A 24,910-nucleotide genomic window follows, 5' to 3' on the forward strand; every position below is an offset into this window, starting at 1 on the left:
TTACTCTATCACCACCATTGCAACCAAGTTGTTACATGATTTCTGTGCAGCCACGAGCACCCTTGTCAATCGGGACAAGAGCAAGCGCTTCCTGTTTATATGTTGGAGTGAGCCACTGACTGTTCCCTTTCCTGTATGAAGAGACATAATCAAGCTCCTGGGGGTGACCTTCCAGGCAGACGAAGGAGGGCAGCAAAGCCGGAAGGGAGTCCTTAGCCATGTCTGGACAAAACTCCAGAGCTGGAGTATGTGGCCCTTGACAATGATGGATAAGATTTGCCCTTGACAATGATGGGTAATATTCTGGTCCTGAAGGCAATAGTCCTTCCCATTCTCCTCTATGTGGGGTGGGGGGGGGTGTTTCCCCCAGACAAAGCCACCAGTAAGTACATCTCTAGGGTGGCCTTTCATTTTGTCTGGGAGAGTAAATTGAGAAATTGAGTCACTCCACCCTCCTCAAGGAGGAGAAGAATAAGGGAGGGGGTCCCAGACATTGTTAATATCATCTGATTTTGTTGTGGTTTTGATGTTTTTGTTGTTGTGAAAGTCTCTTTAGAGTCTCTTTTAGGAAAATATGTTTAAATGTTATGAAATTTTCAACCAATAAAGACATTATTTTTTAAAAATGCCTTCGAAAAACAGAAGTGCAAAGTGGTATTTTATAAGCGGAATTGTATTCAACAAGGTGCTGGAATCATTTGTAAGGGATTTTGGTCCATGCTAACTCAATAGCCTCACACAGTTCCTGCAGATTTTTGGCCACACATTCATGCTGCAAACTTCCCATTACACCTTATCCCAAAGGTGCTCTTTTGTAGAGATCTAGTCACTGCATGCCACTGGGGTAAACTGAAGTAACTGTCCTGTTCGTAGATGGTTGTAGTCTAAAGAAAGACAATACTATGCACGAAACTCCAAATGGTTATTTGCAATTCGGTCACTTAGGTCATTTACTGTTAAAATATTCCAAGTCATAACTGCGCTGGGGAAAACTGAAAAGATATTTGCTTTTCGCATTCAGTCATAAATCATTTAAGCCATTGCTGTGAATGTCCTGTGCCAAAGCACATCCCCACTGTGAGTGTCTTGAGGAAACTTCATTATGAATAAATGTGCTCAGCTTCTGGGCTTTTGAAAAATATTAGCTTGATTGAACGGTTGACTTATGACTGTAAACAGGGAATTCATTCATTTGGAAACCACAAGAGGTAATTGTAGAGAGTTCTGTGGCGGTTGAAATCAAGAAGCCATGCTGTGAATACAAAAACAGACGTCATGTTTTGTAAAGAATGACCCTGTTCACATTCAGTCCATGAGACCCTGCACTTTCAAGTTAAATTAAACAAATTAATAAATTAGAATAATTAAGTTAACATAGTTTTGCTAAATGTAAAGTCATTTGGCAGGTGAAAAACGCATAGAAAGTGAAAGCGGAGTAGCTTGTTTCTATGGACCACAGGCACAAAAGGAGTTAAGCAGAAAACGGGAACTGCATTAGCACCCACATCACACCTGTGACTCTAGGGAACTGTCAACAGTAGCAAAATAAAGGAGAATAATATCTTGCAGAGTCCAGAATTAATTGAAATAGTTATGAATATTTCATAACAAGAAAACACAAGTAATACACAGGTAGACTTTATTTGTTGAGAGCGGGCCTACTTGCATCATTACTCAAAAAAATCTCTGCATACTTGGTAGATGTAACCTCATGTATTCAATCTTCCACATCCTTTGCTGGGGCTGTGTCGGTTTTGCACTGCTTCTCAGGGGCAGGAAATAGACAATCACACCACTGATGGATGGAACATCCTGGAACATTGCAAAAAAAAGAAAAAAAAAAGAAATATGTACAGATTTGGGTGTGATCATTGAAGCCCAGGACATAGGAACAGGGAATTAATACTTGTGGCTGCTATTTTATTCTTGAAAGTATGTAAAATAATAGTGAAAATGAATGATATCTTTAAAATATAGCAAAATTATCCCAGCAAAGTATTCTGAAATAGAAAATACATTTAATTAAATTTTGTTGTACCCAGTGGAACTGGTCTCTATGGTGGGAGGTGTGGGCAGAGTGGAATTAATACCTCCATGCTGGATTCAACCTGGAGGAGCCATCCATGCCCTGGGGATGAACAGGCCTCAATCAAAATGTTCTTCTACTGCTCTGCATCCGTGTGCCCACTCACCCCGTGCTTCAGATTGACTGCTCAGGATGCTGCAGGTCAGGTTAAATTGCAGATCTCCCACAATGCAATGCCACCGCGGATCTACAGGCCTACAGGCACAGGGGAAGCCTCAGTGTTGGAAACACTAATTTACATGTTGAAAATTCTATCATTGAGATACCTACAGTACTGTAAAATACTATGATTGAGATGTGCATTAAAATATGTACACAATTCTTATTTTGGTGCCATTGTATCACACTATTGTACAAGGAGCAAATAGATGTGAATAGGAAGATATCTGAAATATGGCATTCCTCTTCTCTAAGAAACCATATGTGGGATTTATTTGTATTTGGTTCACATACAACAAATTGATGTATTTATGAATAAATTATTACAAACTGAGCACCAGGTAAAAGGTGAATATCTGAGGTGGTAAATTCATTTAAGTTCAGTGCAGGAAAACAATGCTGTTCTGGGCATGTGCAGGACTGCAAATACAAGCGTTATGAGACGTGGCAGTAGTAGGCAGATATGTTGGGGGCTGGACTGAAGTATGGCCCACGCTTAAGTCACCCAAACCACACAGAGCCTGAAACTCAGGGTAGGATTGGGCCATGCGTTGGCAGTTTTTTCTGGAAAAACTGAAATATATAGCAATACATAAATGTATATTGAATTATTATTCAAAAATACTTTGTATTTTTGTTAACTATTTTATATTAGTCATTTTTTTAAGTCTCTATATCTTTTGTGCTTTTTTGAAATAGATGTGCTAATCCAGATGTGTATTTTCAGATATAAAACATTTCTATTACTTAAGAAATGTAGGATAAGTTCCCCTACAATGGTACAACATCATATTTACTCTGACAAAAGGTAATATATTTAATGTTCATATTCAAGTGTACTACAATTACGTACAGTACAGTATTTATATTCATGTCGGGTCATCCGGTTGCAAGTCCTTTGGAATCAATGGTTGTCGCAAGAGGTGCTGAAGCCTATCCCAGCATGCATTGGGTGAGAGGCAGGAATACACCTTGGACAGTTCACCAGTCCATTGCACGGCACACACACCATTCAGTTGACCTAACCTACATGTCTTTGGACTGTGGGAGGAAACCAGAGCACTCGGAGGAAACTATGTACAAAACTGTTAAATTTGACACAGTGCTTTGGCTATGTCACTGATTGATTTATTTAGATTTATTTAGACTCATGATGGCTTGCTTTACTGGCATTGACACTTTTTTGGTTCACATGTTGAGAGACAACAGAAACAGACTGCAAATGCAAATACCTGTTAGCATTCTTGTGCATGAACTGACACAATAATACACAGCTCACCAAGAAACAGCTGTGCCGCCAATTGTCCAATTGCTTTTGTTCCCATAAAATGGGGGAGTGGGGGTGGGGGGGTATATAAAAAGGACTGTAATTCTTCCACAGATCACCCCACATGGATGTAAATACTCTCAGAAGCTGACAATCTTATTCATTTCATTGTTTAATTTCAAATCCAATGGGCTGGAGTACAGAGCCAAAACAACAAAATGTACTAATACATTACAAAGCCAGTACAGGACATCAGTATAGGCAGCCTGAGAAAAATTATCAGCACAGATTGTAAAAGAAAAATTATCAGCTCTTATCTGGAGCTCTACTTATGTTCTCTTTCATTTTTATAATGAGTTGGCATGGTTATGACGTCTTACTTGTTTTCATGGTTATGAGACCTCAATTGGACACCACCTATCAGCTATGCAAATATAATAAACAACGTGACAAGCAATCACCACCAAGGCCCTCAGGCTGTTTAAGACCAACCACAACCTAATATCCTAGCTGGGGGGAAAGCTTTACTTTAATTATGACATGGGTTTTATCATAAGAAACATTACAAATGTACTCTTGTCTTTATACTATGCATATTTGTGATCTATGATATCTTTTTATGTTTTGCTATTCAGACCATTTGTAGTAGAATGTGTCTGTGAAAGTGCAGCAGCTTTCTCTTCTATGCCATACTGTATATAAAAACTGCACCTTCTGCCATTACAGTCCAGTAAACTTCATTCATTTAAGCAAAATCAGAAGTATATATTCACAAAGAAATGGCCTGATCTTAAAGCAGAACCCGAGCTGTATCTTTATTGTCACACTTCCATTTATTTAAAAAAATAGGGTTTGTGAGGCCCTTTTCAAGGAAATATTAAAGCTAAAGTGTACTAGCCATTTAAAGAACACATTACTTTAATAAATGTAATGGCACACACATGACCAGATAATAATTTACAACCTTTGGATTATAAATATTTTCAAGCCAAGAAAAGTACTCCACTAAATTAGTCAGTCATTTAAATAGCTGAACTCAATTAAAATTTATTGAGAAGATTCTGTGTTGATATTTATGAATACCAAGCATGGAATTTTCCCAACAAATTTTAACATTATGTTGATGTTGTGAATAAATCCAAATGTCCAGGTTCTGCTGTAGGGACAATAAATCAACAAGCACCTTCAGGATCTTGATGTAAATAGCAATAGCAGCCATATCACCTTATGCCCTGCTCCTGCCAAATGATTGAAGCTAAGCAAGTGTGGGCTTGGGCAGGCTTGGATGGGAGAGCTCCTGGGGAAAAAAAGGTGCTGTTAATGTTGCTGAAAAGTGATGTTGCCAGTAGGGGGCAATCTTCCCTCTAGTCAAAAAAAAAAAAAAAAAAAAAACTTCAGTGAAATGAGGATACTGTGCTGTAGGAGATGCTGTCTTTTGGATGAGACATTAAACTGAGGTCCTGGCTCCCTGTGGTCACTAAACAATCCCATATCACTTATCGCCATGAAAAAATAGTTATCTCCCTCTTCACCTCAACTGATGTGCAATGGGTGCTATGGGGCAAAAGTGCTGCGGTAACACACCCAGACAGGTGCTGCATGTTGGTGGTGGTTCACATGAGTTTTGCCTTTATCAGTGTAAAGCTCTTTGAGGTTAGTATTATTCTTATTACTATTGTTATTATTGTTGTTGTTATTATGTTTCATTAAAAGACAATACACATTTTGAACATTGATAAGAATCTTGCTCTGAGATAGCTACTTTGATACTTCGGTTATGGTTAAAAACACCCTTTTATAGAAAACCTGAAGTTGAATTAAAATTTTCAGGTGCTCTGCCTGCTCTCCATAACTTAACATTTCTGCAGTTCCTCTATTTTCAGACTAACAGATACTGCCCTTAATGGTCTAAACACCACCCTTACCAAGGGTTTCTGTATATTTATCTTCAATAATGTGCTGCATTCCATCAGAAAGCCAAAGATGATTCTGAATGACCTATAACTCATGTTGTTTGAATCACTAAGTGTGCTCGCTTAAGCACCATGCTTTAAATGTATGAATATATTGTTGGACATAATGAAACAGAAGGCTGCCTGAAGCCAGACACTTCATTTGATAATGGCATACGAACACAAGAGGGTAATACAACATCTTGCTTTGCTTTCTTCAACCTATTCCTATATTTATGTCTGAAAACGTAAACCGGGTTTCACAAAATGCTGTGGAACAGCTGAGCTGCCGGTCTCAAAGGCTAACTGTCTACCGTTAGGCTCTCAGTCAGTCTGCTTTCACGTACACCGTAGCAACCAAAGAAGATATTTAATAATCACTACAATGTAGCGTAGACATATTGGCTGAAAAAGATAATTTAAGGCAAACTAGAATAAGATCCTTCAGTTACACTTTAGTTACTTAGACTTAAGTCACTCATAATTTTGATTATAAGTCACTCTTAATTTTGATATTGATTCTGATAATTTATTCATATTTCTACAAGTTTTTTTTTCTTTGGGTCTGCTGGCTTGACAAAACCTTACAACTGCAATCAGGCTTAACTGGTATCATGAAGGTGTTTATTAACTTGCTAATGAACAAGGGCTTTGTTAATCAACCTCTGAGTGTGCAGCCATAAAAGGGGCGGTGTCTGCAACAATGAGCCTACAGCAGTACAGCATGGATTGTACTCAAGCAGCATATTTATCACCCGAGGGAAAACATACTAATACGGACAGATACGATAAACTTATACAAAGAACATACTGTAAAACAATTATAATGGTAAAACCAACATCGCTGCCACCAACGAAGCCAGGAATGACTGCGGACAAAAATAGCTAATCATGTAAATTTGTCAGTCACTAGGCTACTTTATTCACTTTACCAGCCATAGTGAATACATCTACACTCTACACAAATTGTTCTATAGTCCTATATTGTTTTAGCATAGGCTTTTCTTGGAAGTTTGGTCTCTAAATAATCTTTGCTCTGTAAAGAGACCCCCAAGCTCTACGGGATCTGGCAAGACTGGGAACGACAGTTCATTGGTCACACATGGTGATGCTTTTACAGTATATGTTTTGATCTGTTAGCCTGAGCATAGCCTGCCTTGAACCAGATTAGCAGAAATATATTGGCGATATACCCTGTTTAAAAGTGTGTCAGCTTTGTGATATGGAAAATCCAGGGTTAAAGCAAATTTACTTGCTAAGGGTGCTTCTCAGGCCTGTTACAGGGAATCTGTTTGAGGGCTCCTGTCAAATTGCATACAATTTGGGCATATGGAGCCAATGCAAATGAATGTTTGGCAATGAGCACTTCCTTTAGGCCATATTGCACTAAATACCTCTGCATTTTCATCCACAACATGGGTTTCTATCATCCCCTGAAGTATCGTTGCAATCAAACTAAATTTGGGGCCATAACCATAATTTAGGCATAGCCAATCATTTTGGTTAAATTTAAATTGTTGCCTTGCAGCCATCTTCGGATATATCAAAATTTCCTTTGCAATTTAATGCAGGGACCTATTATAGATCACCCATGTGTAATTTGGTGAAAATTGTACATACATTGTAGAAGTACAAAAAAGATTTTTGCTTTATTTTAAGCCAGATGGTGGAAAAATCCAATAGGGCGGACTTTATGGGTTCTATGAGCAAATGAGGTACACGTGTGGAAGAAATCTGGTGCATGTAAGTTAAATGGAATGGCCATAATAATTTTTTCAATTTTGCCATTTTGTAGGTGAAGTGTCTAGAGTGTCCGTTGCTAGAGTGTCATGCATAATGAATGGGCAGGCATACCAGACATGCCTGCCAAATTTTGTGTAGAAGAATAAGAAGAAGAATCCTAGCAAAAACAACTAGGGTCCTATGCACCCCTAGTGCTTGGCCCCCTAATAATAATAACAATAACAAGAACAGCAACAACAACAACAACAACAATAATTATAATAATAATAACCCTCTGTGACCCTGACCAAGATGAGCGGGTATAGATAATGAATGGATGGATAATAATAACATCCCATTTCTGAAAAAAATTTCCAAAGTTTCATGTCTTTTCTGCATTTAAGCCTTCTGGAACAGAAAATAATAATTGCAATTAAGCTGCACCCTGTTCCTGGAAGTAATATGAAAAGAAGGTACATGCTCTCTGTATAGATGCTCAGGGGCTTGCAGTGTTTTGTCTACAGCATTACAACATAATGACGGGGCTTGTCTGCTCTGCTCTAATGGTTGGCAATTTGTCTCCAGTGTTTGGACCCACTGATTCTTAAATGACCCTGGCACCCTTGATTTAGAGTAGCATGTCATGAGTGACATGTAGATAAAGACTTATTTATTACAAACAGCACAGTCATACAAAAAACATTAACATGTCTCCTTAAAAAGTATCACAGGACTTACCAGAGATTTATTCAGGGATAGTGATATTCAGCACTTCTTATTAGGGAGGGGAAGGTGGGGTGAGCCTGACCAGGGATCATCCATTTTGGAGTCCCTGTCTTGTTCCGATATATTTATGGGTATGGGTATGCCAGCTTTGTCGATGGAACTGTATTTATGCATGTAAAATACAATAAGAGGCATCTTTAATAATTGTAAAGACCAAAGGTTTCACTGGAAGCTGTGTGAGATGGAGTTTTGAATACAGAGACAGAACTTCTAACCCCCACAAGCTGAGATCGATGTTTATTAACTGCACAGCTTGAGAAGCATTTTCACTTAAGATGCAGTATTTAAATGAGTCCTCACTCTAAAGATTGTCCTGTTGAGAATTCTGAGCCTTTTCTTTAAAGAAGGTCCAGTTGTTTATGGCAAATATGAATCTTTTCTCTAAAAATTATCCAGTTGTCTGACAGATATGAATCTTCTCTCTAAAAATTGATCATTTTCTTCTCATTGGTAATTTTAACCTACACACTGACTCCAGGGCTGCAGATTGTATTGTTCTCATTAAGCATATTTTCAGATCCACACATAACACATAACACATAACTCTGGCCTCACTTTTGGCCTTGCTATCTAAGAAGGTATTGATATTAATATCTTCCATGCTTGATGTGATTGTCTCAGATAACAAGAAATGTTTCAGATTTTATCATTTAAAAAACATTATAGTGATACTACAGCAATAGCACGTTTTTTCTTATCTGATATTCTATTGACCTTTTCCCTTCTTTAATTTGTCAGTTTGTGATCTCTTCAACAATTTCAATGAAAAACAAAGTACTCTAAATTCTGTAGCTCCTGTGTAGATTTAAAAAGATGTTGTCACAGCCATAATACACCTAGAAAAAAATGGCATTACCTCCAGGTTGAAAAGGCACTGCTGCCAAGCTGAGTGACTATGGTGCAAAATTGAACTCCAGGTCCACCATGATTCAGCATGTTGCTGAATATAATAAGGCTATGCCAAGAGATACAAGCTCACTTTTCTTAAGATCATCTCTCAGAATGCAAACAACCCCAGAGTACTTTTCTCAACTATTTATGAAATGGAAGTCCAACTTTGGACATTCCAACTGATATTGCATATTAAATATAAATGAGAATATATACACAAAAAGATGCTTTGAGATATTGTCTGTAAAATTAAATCCATCACATGCTCTATTAGGTCATATTCCAACTCAATTGTTTAATTGTATTTTCAGTCATGTTGAGACACCTTACAAACTGATAAACTGATATTTAATGACGGGTATTTTCCCCAAATGATTTTAAAACCAATTAGTTTAAGTTACACAATAAAATGTCCAGTGTTAATTCAGCTCTAGTTTAGCCTACATGTATCCACCAGGTACACATTAAGAGTTAAGAGGTAACTTGTATTTTTTAAGCAATACAAAATGTAGTTTTTAAACCAATCAACTCTTACTGAAAGCTTTTAAACCAATCAAATCATTACTGAAAACAACATCCTTGATAAATACCATTCAGGTTTTTGTGCCAATCTGGGACAGCTTTCGTAAAAGTACTGAGTTTCCATTCACATTTTTCTGGATCTGAGTGCCATTTTGATACTATAGACCATAACATTTTAATTACTTGCCTTGGGAAATGGGTCTCTATCAGCGTGCTTAAACTGGTTTTGTACATGTCACAGAAAAACTCTTTCATAAACAGAGTTGCATGTTTTGCAAACAGTTGATGTTAACTACAGCATAGCTCAGGGGAGTACTCTTGTACCCACGTTTATTTTCTTTCTATATGCTCCTTCTTAGCAACATCATCCGTGATTACAATGTAATCTTTCATTGTTACATTGATGACACGCAGCTATATGTTTCTGTTGATCTAAGTCATCCAGATGCCCTTAGCGTGCTAACAGCTTGTCTATCCAAAATGATGTACGCATGGATGAGTAACAACTTTTTGAGGATAAGACAGAGGAACTTCTGCTTGGTCCCAAGTCAAAACAGAGACAAGCTATACACGCGTTTGAATGACCACATTCTCTTCAGATAGTAAGATGAAAAAACACAAGTTACATTAAATAATTTAGGAAACACTAGGTAGCATTTCTTTGGAACAGAGCTCATTTAATTTGTGTGAGCTAAGATAGCTATTATTGTTTGCTGTAACTTGGCTTCATTTTGATATCAATACTTTAACATTTTTGTACGTATAAAAAGTGTTTTTTTGTTTTGAGGAGAAAATCAGGGTACGACTGATTTCATTCTTGTTTCCAATGCTCTTCAGTTGTAATAACAGTGTGTGTGTTCTAAATTGAGTTTTCAGCAGGCGGTGGAGCTGAGTTACAAGCTTTTCCTGTGATTGAATCATTACAATATTTCATCATTCAAATGAATCATAATCCAAGTGAAACAGGTCCTTTGTTCCAGAGTTCATGAAATGTTTTGAAATGGGTCTTCAGTATATTGTTTTCTTGGTTTTCAAGGATTGCTATAAAACTGAAATATGCTAATATGAAAGCAATTTAAACATGAATTAATGTATTGGCTCAGCTTTCCGTTTCAACTATTGCAATACCTTCCTATGCCCCTTTGGTTAGAGAGAAAAACTATTATTAATCTCAAACAAATTACCTATACAGGTATATGCAAGGTCAAAAATGAATTAAAAAAATGAATTTTATGCTAAATAAAATCATCTGTTTTTCTTTTCTCTGTTTGGGCCTTATTTTAGTGATGCCAATATAATCAGAAAAGGTTGTGGTAAATGCTTACGCAGATCGAAATGAGGATGGATGTATGGCATTTATTTTATAATATAAGCGTAAAAATCATTTGCAGCTATGTATATGTCAAGGAATTTGAGCATTTAAGCACAGTGACTTTTCCAAAGATATATGAAGAAGACTGCATGCTAGTTCCACGTTGAAAATAAGCCACATGCTCTAGTGAGCTGAAAAAATTATTTTGGTTTATTCATTTGATGTCAAAAACACGAATGGAGTATCACAGAACGAATCCTTAACAAGGATAAAGACCAGCTTCTCTCTGACAACAGGAGCTCCAGAGGGTCGTGTTTCTAACTGTACCAGCAATGATAAGCTATTTTTAATGGTCTGATTAGACTGCAAATTTAGCAGTTTTTTGGTTCTTGCAACAAAAAAAAAAATGTTGATCAAACTGTGGTTGAAGGGAAATTCAAGTGAAAATGTATATTCTCACGTCCAGCAGTCATGCTCATGGGAATAATTCGCTTTAATTTTTTTATAATTAAAATGCAACTTGTGGTGCTGATTGCAATTTAATGGGCAGAAACAGGAATGTAGTGCATGTGCACATACAGCAAGGCAAATAAAAGTTCATTGACCATGGCTGAGCCTCTTATTGAAGCAACTAAGCTGGAATTTAACTGAAAGATCTGTCACCATTGACAGTGATCTTAAATGATATCCAATTTAATCTGTGGTCATTTTGGTATAACCTCCTGTTTCCCAGATGATAAATTACTGCTAAATTGCATTTTCAGGGCCCGCAAACACACACTTAGAAACCAAAAATCTTGATAGCATTCATATCCTACTGCTTGCCAATTTCAGTTAAATCCACATAAAATCCAGAGACATAAGTAGTTTGGTGGCGGTAATGTTGTTTGGATGACCACTGAACTGCACTGAAAACCCTCCTTCAAAGGTTTGTAGCTTTCTAGGGTAGCACCTATTAGTATATTCAAATGCTTATTCACTTTAACTACCTCTTTAGAAATCACGTTTCAGTAAAATAAAGCATGTGGTCACTTTATGATGATAAACATGGGATGGCAGAATCTACAACTGACCATGGCAATGAATCTAAGGAACTGGTTTGGTTCATCATGAAAACCATTTAAAAAAAAAAAAAAAACAATCAAATCAAATATATATATCATAGGTAGATTTTTTTAAAACTTACTAATGAATAGAAGGGTAACAAACAATATTAATCTGAATAGGATTTGAAAAAAGAAAAGAAAAAAAGGGCTATTTCAAGTGCTCACTAAAAGAATTTATCATTAAATATGCTTTGGCTTAGAATATTCTGCACAATTAATTGTGCTAATATTTCAGATTAAAATAATATTTGGAAGTATTTCAATTTAAGTAGACATTATATCATATATGCATGTACTCTAACTTGTACCTGGTTAAACTGGTTCACATTGCAGCACCTTTGCTGTCTGAAGAAAACGAAACCTTGTTTGCATACACATTGTTATTGATTATTATTAATTTGTTAGTTGTTAGATGCTAATCTGATATCTGTTTTAAGTGTCATGTCTTAACATATCCATACTATATGCAGCATTAAAAAATAAAAAAAACAGATTCAAAATGCCACAAATTGATTGCTGCATACATTATGCTATCGTGACTGGATATGACTATGTCTGTCATGCTTATGGCCATGTTCAATAGACTTCATGATGTATAGTTAAATTAAATTGTTAGTGGGTGATGATCCTTATGAGCATAATGTTTTTTTTTGTTTGTTTTTTTTGACTGAATCCGACAAAAAAACCCAGGGAAGTTAAAGAGAGTGAAAATCCTCTCGGATTGTTGTGAAAATGCTCTTAAAATGGCAGAGTGTATTTGGGGAAAATTGTATTTGATTGAATCCCACCTAGACATTTACTTCAAGGACACAGCAGGCTGGTCTTTGAAATATATATCACAAGATGACTGGTCTAATTGGATAATATAAATGAACTGTTGTTGAACTGTTCAGGGACAGGGATTCATTTAATTATGTGTAGAAGTGTTTGACGGTAGCATACAAAATAAAAATAAATTAAAACAACAAAAACAGATGGTACTGCAGTTTGGATTTTCCTTGACCTTTCTGAACATTCTGAAATTTTGCATAGTTCTCCTACAGAGAAATCATGTTTGGCAAAATTCCAATTTAAACAGCAGAATAATTGGGATAAGTTTGTTTAAAGTATGATTGTTCATGAAATGTTGTGTTTAGCTAGGGTGTATTAAAGACTTCTGTAACTTTTAATCTACTCTAACAGACAACTGGGTGTCTCAAAATGTGTACAAAATGAAGTTGGTTAACAATGAGTACATATGAATTCACAAATATTGTTGAATATAAATATTTTAAAATACCATTTTTTAGCCTAAGATTATATATTATTTTGTAAACCATATTATATTAGCACAGCATATTCATTGATTTTGATATTTATATGAAATCAAGTGGTAAGATGATATGGAGTGGAGGTCTTAGTGGAATGGAATGTATCAGATAAAATGTGCTTCAAATAATTTTTCTTTGGAAGGAGGATGCAGGCTGTTTCTGAATCTAAATCCTCAAAAAACAGTGATATTAGACTTACTGTAAAGTTTTGATTTAATTTTCAGGAACAACGCAAAAAAGAAATATGACCGGGATACAAATAACATGTGTACTTGATTTCAACCACACGTAAATGACAATTTTATCTCCTCAAACAGAGAGATCAGTGCTGACCAATCTCCAAAATTAACTAACTAAATTGTACTTAATCCAGGCATACATTCATTTCCATGCACAAGACTACATTGTCAAGGCACAGTTTATGCTCTGTGAAATCTTATGTCAATACAAATGAATGCATATAGACATTTCTGATCACCCTGCTATAATCTTAAGAATGTTAATGAATGGCAATATAATTTTAAAATAGAAAATATTTATAAATACCTTTTTTAGTTGAACCAAGGCCTCACCTTAAATTCCTCCAATGAAATGCATCCACTTAGGCTTGAAAAACTGGAATGGGACAGCTGCTTCATATGTATTTTTGTAAATACACGAGCAAACCAGTGAACCACAGTTGAACACTTTGTAAAGTAAATGGAAATGGTGGCCTGGCATTTCTGCAACATTTAAACTCTTACACAGCTCTCACCACCTCCATCTCTTCCACAACCCTCTTCCACTCATTAGACCCTCAACCTCTTTACCCCAGCTCCTTATAATCAACTCTTTGTCTTCTGCTACTGCACCCCTGTGCTTCCTGACTGCCACTGGCAACACTGTATGTCATTTTTACGGCGATACTAAAGCGACCGAACTGAATTTTTGGTGTATAAACTTTAATAAATAAATAAAATTCATGTCATTTGAAGTTAAGTGGTTACATAACTGATCCACAAATCAACGTGTGAGAATAACAGGAGCGAGTGGCGCACATTAAATGGTTTGTTACACACAGCATTTAATTGACGAAGAAAGCCGCAGATGTTGGAGCACTGACTGTGACCCTCTGAGCAGGATGTTTCTCCCACAGTGGCACACCAAGCTTTGCCTTGCAAGCCGTATAGTTTCAGAGACATACAGCGTAAGCGAAACAACAGTCTTGGCATCAGTAAAAAGCACTGTATCCAAAGAACCAACATGCAAGTGGGACAGTTGGCAAATATACAATTTGGCAGTAGGTTGTGAATGACAAGAGAGTGAATTGTATACACAAAGCTATACAGATGTATTCCCTCGGTGGACCGATTTTGTATCAGCCATGAAATCAGAGACCTCTCGGCTCAGAGTCTGTCGGGGAGAATATGTCTGAGACTGTCTTCACTCACAGAGAGTTCATTTTAAGTCAAGAGGACATATCCATTATTCCCAATTGTGCAGCATGTTGCAGCAAAGCTCTTGGTTTTTCTTCTGCTATTTTCCTTCGATGATTTTGTTCCAAAGACACTCAGTCAACGCGGGGCAGGTCCCCAGCAGACCTCCCTCCGGACCCCCCCGTCCCTGCTGTCCGAGCTGGTGGGCGTCAGGGCAGGTCGGGAGGCACTAGCAGGTGATCTCCTCCAGTGTGCTCAGTGTGGTCTGCAGGGGCACGCTGACAGTGTGGCTGATGGCTTCGGAGTGGTTCGCCACCGGATCGCAGGTGCTCTGTGCAGGGAAGAACACACATGCGCACATGTGCATGCGTGCTGACACATACACCGGATCTTTCTAGAATAATAATAATACGCCCCTCCAAAATAATAATTTGACTCTACAGATATGTTTTGAGTATTTTTAGATGTCTTATTAAAAAAAAAAAAAAACACTTTCTAAATAATGTGGGTATAGCATGACAGACACGAAAATGTACAAATCGTGACCGCATACTGTGTTCCTCCAAGTTACTCAGTTTGTGGTTTGAAAAAAGACTTCCCCAGAGAAACGAAATGCCTAAAGTGACATTCCTTTCCTTACCACATCCTCCCTGTGGCTCCCTTCCTCTTCATCTCGACTCAATAAGTCCAGCAATTTGTCTCGTATCACCTAAAATCAATGCGTAAACACAGTATGGTTACAGGGAGCTAGATCAGAACTGGGCAATTATGTGAAAAGCTCATTTTAGTGATGGGGAAAGCAAGCCTCCAATAAGCTTGACATGACGTAAGGACTAGGTACCATGATCAGAGGAAGTGGAAATGGAATCACTGCTGATGCGTATCTGCAAACACCTTTTTGGGATGTATGTAAGCTGACTTTTTTCAATTTCCTGAAATTTCTCTGTTCCAAATTGCTTTTAAACGTCCATCCATAGGTTGATAAAATATTTGGTTCATTTATCAGTGCTTTAATTTATTGAATGTATTGAGCTCTTTAAAGGCATCAAAGAGTTTTCAACTAAAACACTTCAGGTCTTTTCACCCATGGGGGGAAATCACTCATCTTTATGGAATCAGCAATTTTGTTAGACGCAGATCAATCAAGTCTTCACAGTCTCTGTGAAGCTTAGTTTTCATAAAGACCATTAATTTTCCTCATCATTTGATAATGAAAATGATCTATCATAACCACAGGACAAATTCATTAAAAGTACATACCTATGCTATTTAATCAATCCTAATTGATCCCTATGTCACTCTAATGACCTAACTCACCTTCATAAAGATAGTCATGTGGGTAAAATGTAATATGTCATGGAAAATTACTAACTGAAAGAATTTACAGTGGCCGTCCTTCAAATATGGTACATTTTTCAAATATTATAGGGAGCATGGCCATTGTTTCTCTTTCACTCTTGAAATAACTGAAAGTGTAAGTAAATAATTTGTTGTGGCACCAAGACTACCATTTGTTGGTATAATACACTCAGCTCAGACCGACATTTATTTTTTCTGGTGAGGTTATTTGTGCCCCTCAAGGTGAATTCTGACCTCATAGGCATAGTCGAACAGCTCAAGTATTGTCAGGATGCTTGCTCCGATGAACAGCCCCATCTGCCCACCGATGTCACCTGCCAATTAACCAGGAGAGACACAGAAAGCCTCAACAACACTCATGTGATGTTCACCACTGAACTGGGAACAATTCCAGGATTTCAGGGCCCTGTTTCATGTACGTCGTTTAAACAATTAGAAGCGTTTCGTATCAACTTATCTTGTTAATTAAATTTGGGCTTACTTGTGAATTGTGACTGAATTATGATTTGATTAGCTAACCTAGCTTTGAACCATTTTGGATAACTGCATGCACCCACTCTGCTATAAAGGAAGATGACACTGTAAGAAACCCCTTAGATGCACCAAGCAGCGGAAGTATTTGGGTGAATGCATGTAAGCCGCGTTTCCACCAAAATTACCCGGAACTTTCAGTCCCAGGAACTACTTTACCAGGAACTAAAAGGTTCCTTCAGCCAATGGTTGTCTGCGTTTCCACCGGGGTCTAAAGTACCGCGAAGATTAGGCAAATTAGCCCACTGACATATGAAAAAGCGACGTTGTCGTCGGTCCATCTGTCATATGATTTCTTCTGTAACCCCATACTACCACCGAAGTAGCCTACATTATTTTCTAATAACCGGGACAGCCCGGAGGGGTTTATTCCACTTATATACAACGGGTTACCAACAATGACTATATATGGTTACTTTTGTATTTATTGATTTTCATATATCCTCTCAAACACATTCATTATGTTTTTATGCGAACATTCGCTTTCATGTCTTGACATCCGAAGCGACAGAATGCATTCACATTTATATGTATAACTGGCAACAACAGCAGAAAACATGCACACGTTGTAAAAAATTTGCTGTTTGATTACTTTCTCGTCGTCAATTCCATATAGGCTAATGGCAAAATGACAAGAATAGAACGAAAACTCGGACTTGCGTGAAAATGTAAATTAGTAGTGGTACAGCCACCGTTTGCTTTCCTTCGAAGTTACTGCTAGCCGAGCAGCGAAGTGTGCCCTCCAGATGCGAACCATGCACCATAAATTAGTCCATAGTCTTCCTGGTCTTTTCGTGGAATTGAAAAATGGCAGTAAAATTGAGTAAAATTACGGCAGTCTGAAAAAGCTAAAGGGACGATTACTAGAATTAACCTGTTATTTTACCCGGACAAAAAGTGCGGAAGGTGATTTCCAGTTTGCTTGTACTGTATCACCAATGTTAATTACGCAGAACTACCGCATACCTCACATAACTGTATCAAACGTTTTGAGTCAATTAGGCTACAACGGGCTAACAAAGAAAATCCGGAAGAAAATATTCAGCAACCGAATTAATCCGTTTGAATGTTTTGGTAGCCTACGTAATATGCTGTCCCAGCACGAATGCTTAGCATTTTATAAAACGAATACTAAAGCAAGAAAAGAACAGAAGAGCACACGTTATAATTCCAAGACGTTGGCAGGCTATAACCAAAACTAGGCTACTGCGCCACATAACATACAAGTTTGATTTGAAGTTATTATGAAAATAAATTGGTTTGCCGCTGCATATTTTCAAACATGGCGGGTAATGGCGGAAAATAAATACAACACAAATGCTCCGAGTACTCGACCAATCAGAAATGTTCAGCGCTGCAAGCTCCACCCAAAAGGTTCCTGTACTTTCGGAAAGTACTACCCCCCGAGTAGGAACCTTTTGGGGGGTAAAATAAAGCCCCAGGAACTAAATTTAGACCCTAGTTCCTGCGGTGGAAATGCAGGCTGTAGTCTTACCTGGTGGTACTGGAACAGGATTAATTTAATGTCATCTCAATTATCTGACTCCAAAAATAGTGTATTTAACCTTTCATCTGTGCTAAAAGTCAGGCATGGACAGAGGAGACCGCTTTCTGCCAGTAGTGTGGTCCTATATGGATAGCTATTTATCACAGATTTTACACTGGCTTGTGTACCTGCAAAAATACAATTGTGTATAGGCAAATGACTACGGGATACAGATATTCTGATTTCTGCGTGTGTGCAGTGGTAAGAGTCGAAGAGGATTGCCAGGTTAAAGTGAAAGCAATTTATTGTAAATATATTAATAATGACAAAATATACAATGGTGCAAAAGTGTGCGTGGAGTTTAATGGCTATATGCATATGCGTAGGAGACCATGTTGATGAGTCCCTCTGAACCCTTCCACATTTCCCTTTATATAAGAGATAGCCACGCCCAACCATCAAAGACACCAGCTTGTTCCCCATGACATAAGCTTTCCAACAATACAACACACAATTATATAGTATTAATGGAGAACCTAAGGTTTACATAATGCTGATCCAGTAGGATGTTTTGCAATTGAGCACTGTCTCTTTATCACACCTGCTGGCTCCCTGTCAGCACAGTTAATAGTCTGTTTGCCTTTGGGGGCCTGATAAGACTTCTGTGAACTGCTCTACAAAACTGCCCTTTGCAGGATGAAATAACACATTGAAATTGACAAAAGCGGTATTTTATAACTCTCATCATGTAACCTATGTTTTTATTTTGTTTTGGAATTGTAGAACACTTACTTTTGATTACGTGAATATTACCATTGTGAAACTCTTGAAAATTATATGAAATTTACCTGGGACTATATAGGAACGATCCTTAATAGTGTTTACCCTTGCATGGCTAGAAAATACAAACACACTGACAAGCCTCTTAAATGCAAAGTAGGCTACACTTTCCTGATTGCTTGGCATACTGTCGCTTTGCTGATGTTTCTCATTTTATTTATTTCTGCATATTTTTTTTCCTCTGCCCTGTTTAAACATTCTCATTTCTAATACTGTATCTATTGTGTAATCTTGTATATTGTTTTGTTTACTTTTATTTTGTTTGTTTTTGTTCTTCTCAAATGTGAAGCACTTTGTGTTGCATTTTATGCAAATTATTACAAATTTAAGTTTATTACTATTATATTTATTATATTTTCAGCAACGCCAACAGCATATAAAAATGTGCTGGCACGAGGAAACGGAGCCCAATACAGTGTCTGTGTCACTGTTAGGCCTCTGCTTCGCTCCAAGTTGGCATTGTGCGCTACTATTAACTGCTCAAAGTAGATAATTCCCTCACGACTAAATCAGTAGCGCTCGTAAAGATAATCATCCAAGCGCCTTAAAAGATCCTGTCAGTCTCTCGAAACACTGCTCTTCTTGCAACGATGGCTTGTTCATCGATAAGAATCTCTAACAAACAATGCTTCATTTCTGCTGTTGGTGTGTGTGTGTGATTTCACAGTGCGGCTTATATAAGATATGTTCATTTTATCCAGTGAATTTCAGCCTGAACCTGTTGCTCTGCGAACAAGTCTGCCTGTGAACTTGATTCGTGAAACCAAAAATCGTGGGTTCATCTCAAAATGTCAACAAACAAACTTGATTTGTAATGTATGTGAAACAGGGCCCAAGACAAGATTTATGATATTTTAAAGAAAATATGCAAGTGCTACAGTGGCTTTGTGAACGGTTCTTACCCAGTAAACCAGCCACTTCATAAGCTTTCTTCTGCTCAATGGTCTCATAGTTGAGGGCTTCAAAAAATATATCCAGGACCAGGATGTTGTCCCTACCACACAAGAAAAACATAAACTCATGCACACGGATAGAAAATGGCAGTTAAAGAAAACAGATTACCAAATTTCGCCTAATGCTATATGTCACTGACACGAAGATTCTCTAATGGATGATTTGCTGCTCCAGGCAGAATCAAAGAACAAAGTTTCAGACCAGGCAAAGTCCTGCCAGCCTCCTATACTCTAGTCTACTGCTGGATATCTTTGTATTGGCCACTGATAGTTTGAAAAACACACTAAAACCATTCAAAATGTAAAAATCAGGGGTCACCAACATTGTCCTTCATGGTAGACACTTATTTATAATTCTCTGACACCCAAAAAACTTTTTTACATTTTTGAATAGACAGTTTTGAAGTACGTTTATACATAATTAGTCAAAACTTTTACCAAGGACTGTGTACAGACATGTTGCCAACAAATACGCTTCCCATTTATGAAATTAGAGTCGTGTTGCTTCAGGAACACAATGAACTAACTCATTAGTATTATCCAAGAACACTCACGTGATGTATTTCTCAGACTTGTTAAACTTCTTTTCCAGGTATCTTGCTGAAGTCTTGCTGGGAATTTTCACCATAGACAACTCCTTATTGTAGCGGGTCATGTTGCAGGGGGTCCGGCAGATACAGTTGTTGTTGTCCTTTTCAGACAGCTTTGCTGTTTAAAAAGAAAATAAGGAAAAAAACAGTCAGACAATGTATTTTATAATGTTTTTTTTTATTTTATATTAGTCATCCATCCCATTCATTGAGATAAATGATAAATAGAAATAATCTAACAGTATTGTAATAGTCATTGTGTCATCACTAATATTGACAATTGAGAGAAACAAAGAGAAAAATAAAAACAGTTGAAAAACATTGAAAAACAGTATGATTTTCCAAGCTATCTAAATGATAATAAATGACTAATTAAAATTCAGCTGCAGCATCTTGAGACTGGACTTCATCACTTCCAGGGAGCCAAAACCCTTTTAACTTTCTAATTCGCAGACAATCCAGCATCATTTCTCAGGGACATTGTGAGTGAGGTGAGGTTTTTGGCACCTTTTTTCAAGTTAACTTGTAATCGTGAACATCCTTTATCTTTACAAGAGCTCGGCTGGGTTAAACAATGTTGAACAAGAGCTATCCATGTATGGACTGTTCCCCAACCACCAAATGCCTTCTCTCAAGACATCATTATCTATACATTGGGTTTATACTAAGGGGGTATATTGGTAAGGTAAAGGTGATTGTGTGCAGCAGTGTAGTAGAATAACTGGCTCATCCCTCTTAGCACAACTTGCTGCATTAGATTACCATTGACTACTTGCATTATGGACTTCCATATTGACTGAAATAGCATTACTACTTCTGGTCAGAGCTTCACAGTGGCAAAACCTGAATATGAACTAGCCAAGCAAGAAAGCAAGGTAGCTACTCACAAATATTCCCTCCCAAAAAAATGCTGGTGCTGGATATGGATGGTTTAAGACAAGAGCATAGATACCTGTAAGTGGAGGGGTTTAGAGCTGCTAACCTATGCCTTTTAGTTGAAAATATTGCAAAACATTATTATTTAACATAACTTACCATCAATTATTATAAAAATTCATTTGTTAGACATTCATTCAACTATAAAAAGCCAACCTTAATAATGCAAAATAAATAAATAAATAAATACTGACCAAAAAATGTTTTTTTTACCCAGTGGATACCCTCTATTTGAAACTTTCTAAATCTGAAGACAAGTTATTGTCATTTACGGTAAATGTGGGAGAAATGATTAGCAACAACTTTCACTTCAACTGATCTAAATTCAGGCAGTTTTCATTTAAAAACCTTGCTTTGCCCTTTACAGCTCGGTAGATTAATCATTTGCCCAGCACTGAAATCAGAATAAACTAACAATATCAAAACCATCAGTCAGGTATGACAAGCAGCCGGAGGTTTACTTATAGCAAATTAACGTAGCAGCAGAACTCTTAGAATCGTAATAGCCTGTTGCTCCCTCTTTGAGTAGCCTACCTCAGAAACATACATTCTACTCATCATCCTCATCTTTCGAATAATGCAAGTTAACTTCCTACAATGTGACAAATGCTATATGTCAGAGGAATAATTGTGTGCTGCAGTGATACTGATTGAATAAATTCAAACATGCCCTGACATGACTGTAGTTAATGAGCCTGCCAACACGTTACACTGCAGCATGAATAGTGGTGGCCATCTCTAGTGATAGCAGACTGACCCATATGTTTTCAGAAGTCTGACTAAATTTGATGTCATTGATCCAGAACCTTTTATTTTTATGCCACATTCTTTACACGTTGCCAATTTTTGTTCGGCCCAAGGGGCTTAAAGTTGTTGAAGCCGAAGGCAAGAACACTCGGGACTGAGGGTGAAGTCGTGCTGCACTACAGTGAGGGCGTGTGTGTGGTTGTGATTATATGGCTTGCTCTGGCTGACAGGTCCGCACAGTGTGGTGCATAGAGGGGTGAGAGAAGGCTTATGAAAATCAAATAAAGTATTTTTACGCATGTGATATTCACAACTGCAATCTTCTGCTTACTGCTCACAAATCATTACTGATGAGTCCGAGTCGAGTCTCGAATCATTTAAGGGCAAGTTGCAAGTTGAACCTGAAGTCTACAAATGTGCGACTTAAGTTTGAATCGAGTACCCACCGTTGCCATTTACTGAATATCATAGGAGTAATACTAGTCTTCATTTGAAAAAATAGAACTTTTTTGCATAATTCACTCGATATTTCCTTCGAATACTGTTTAAATAAATTGAAATGTTATGGATGTTCCATCATTGATTTTTGTATTGCAAATGTTTATCCCAGAGTACTGGAAGTAATTTGTGGATCAAATAAATGTGCACCAATGTACTGGGCTGCAATGTAGTCTAACAAGCTTGTGGACTTGAGCCAATTTCACAAAAAATAATTTGGTTTAGGACATCACACTGTCACAGGTATGGGCTTTTAAATTACAGACTATTGGGTACTGAAAATGCATATTGGGCAGAAATCTCTTTAATTTATATTGATTACGGTGTATGAAAGGTGACTGAATTCCCGAGGGCTGTATCGTATAAATTTATGCTGCAAATCTATAGGATACAACTACTTTTTCAGAGTTGGGGATTTCTTAAGTTTCTTAAGGAATAGTTCATGCTATACTTTCGGTACTTAAGACAAAATAAATATTGCTTCTTTTGTCAATTATTAATAATTTTGTACTGCAATGTTCATTCTGTTCATGTTAAAATATAGAGAAAGTATTTTCGACATTCTGGGAAATAAATAAATATTATGCTACCTAATATATGGGTATAGCATTTTCACAGTGGAAGCACCACACTCATTAGCCTTTCCAAGCATTGCACTTAACCAGAATAACCCTTGGGGTAAATAAGGTATCCAGCCACCTCACCATCAACTGCTGGGAACCCAGGATTCTGTTTAGCACCACATTCACACGTTCACGCCGCAATTTTACATCAGGCATACAGGAGACCAATTACATTACATTACAAGCATTTAGCAAATGCTCTTATCCAGAGCGACTCACACAACATTTTTCACATAGCAATTCAATTCCAGGTACTACTCACCTAACTCTGCTTGACAGAGCCCACTGCCATCACAAGAGGGCTACATTAGTCTGAGTCTAAGAATTGTTTAAGCCTATATTTTGTAGACAATATATACACTTTTATGGTGTTTCTGTACAAATGATAAAGCCGCATATTCCTATACCACAAAATAAATACCAAACCAATTCAAGCAGAAGAGCCTGTGTCCTTTGAAAAAACCTTTTCCATATCAATGGTGAATTGCAGTAGTGTGCTCTTTCTCACTGTAGAGTTGAATTCCCGCAGGTTTGGCAATAACTGAGGGTGCTGCTGAATGTCATTTTAATACATTTTTTTTTTGGATATGGTTGACTACAGTATGTCACTGCCCACATTATCTCACAAAGGTCTGATTCAGTATTTCAGGCATTTCAAAATGGTTCTCGTTAAAATGTTCCCATTAAATGACTACCTCCTAAATTCATAGTACCTTCTACGTTATTGCACTTACAGTAATGTGAGTTTTTTGGTTATGCATTTAACTTTGGTGTCATTTTCATTGTCCTCACTGTTATGTAACATTTAATCAACAAATATACAGGCAGTCAACAAAACATGCAGTGCAGTGGCCCAACAGTAAAAAGTTCTGATAATTTCATTAGGATGTGGGCCAGATTTTCCTTGTATGGTTCGGGTGTACATCCTTAGAAGTCAAGGTTGATGTCATTTGTTACTTAATGATCATATGGTCAACTTCATCCTATGTTAACAAACTTCAAGGTGACAATGCCCCATGTCCACAGCTAAGTAGCTATCTAGTTAAGCAAGCTAGTCTGCATTATATAATCCCTGCTTCAAATTAGCCAGCTATGTAAGCCAGCTGTCATGCTTGTTAAAGTTATATAGCTACCATAATACTTTCTGCAAGCTATCTGTCTAGCTAATGTGACTTCATGCACATTAATTACATTGATATTTAATGATTGGTAGAGATGACAATAATGTTTGCCATCCCTACCATTGGCTGTCCATAAATGGCTCATTTAAACAAAATGCTGTGGAAAATTTGGAAATAAAGAGATTTATCCTCATACTGAAGATGCCAATGGAATTTTAAATGAGGAATGACCAATGCGTCAGAGTTATTTTTTGACCTAATTATCACATTGACTCGCTCCTATTTCACGTTCATTGAAAAATAAGCATAGTGTAGTAAGAGATTCTCAATTGGCTGTATGTCAGATTCTATCTATGTGTGACATTGAACATATATATTGTCTGGGACAAATATATCGGAGGGGGCAAGTATATGTGGGGGGGTGGCAAGGTAAATGAAACAGGAGAGAATGAAATCCTGCAATGCAAGTAAGTAAAATCTGTTCCTGATGTAAACACAAGAAGAATAGATCTTGTTTGTTCCATCAGTGCATGATGAAAATAGTGCCTCTTTGCTCCTGCCCATGCTTACCCAGTGCTGGCTCGGCACATTCATTGTACTGTTCAGGGGTGCAGAAAGGAGAATCACCTGTAGACAGAATAACAGCTCAGTTAAGCGGCTTTACTGAGCAAAGCTGAATTACTGATGAACTGAGAACC

The 24,910-nt window shown here is 37.3% G+C and overlaps 1 protein-coding gene across 2 annotated transcripts in view; it reads right to left on the bottom strand.

Moving 5' to 3' along the window:
• Positions 1-10,884: 10,884 nt before the first annotated feature.
• Positions 10,885-24,910, bottom strand: part of LOC135247953 (acid-sensing ion channel 2-like) — a 363,876-nt gene continuing 349,850 nt past the window's right edge. For both annotated transcript variants that reach the window (XM_064321970.1, XM_064321969.1), the window contains 6 exons: positions 24,783-24,839; positions 20,252-20,405; positions 19,647-19,738; positions 16,122-16,201; positions 15,169-15,237; positions 10,885-14,859 (listed from right to left, as the gene is read on the bottom strand). In XM_064321970.1, coding sequence (XP_064178040.1) covers positions 14,758-14,859; positions 15,169-15,237; positions 16,122-16,201; positions 19,647-19,738; positions 20,252-20,405; positions 24,783-24,839 — 554 coding nt within the window. In that variant the 3' untranslated portion in view covers positions 10,885-14,757. The remainder of the gene's footprint in view (positions 14,860-15,168; positions 15,238-16,121; positions 16,202-19,646; positions 19,739-20,251; positions 20,406-24,782; positions 24,840-24,910) is intronic.

The sequence above is a fragment of the Anguilla rostrata genome, chromosome 2, assembly GCF_018555375.3.
Source record: "Anguilla rostrata isolate EN2019 chromosome 2, ASM1855537v3, whole genome shotgun sequence".
Lineage (NCBI taxonomy): Eukaryota > Metazoa > Chordata > Actinopteri > Anguilliformes > Anguillidae > Anguilla > Anguilla rostrata.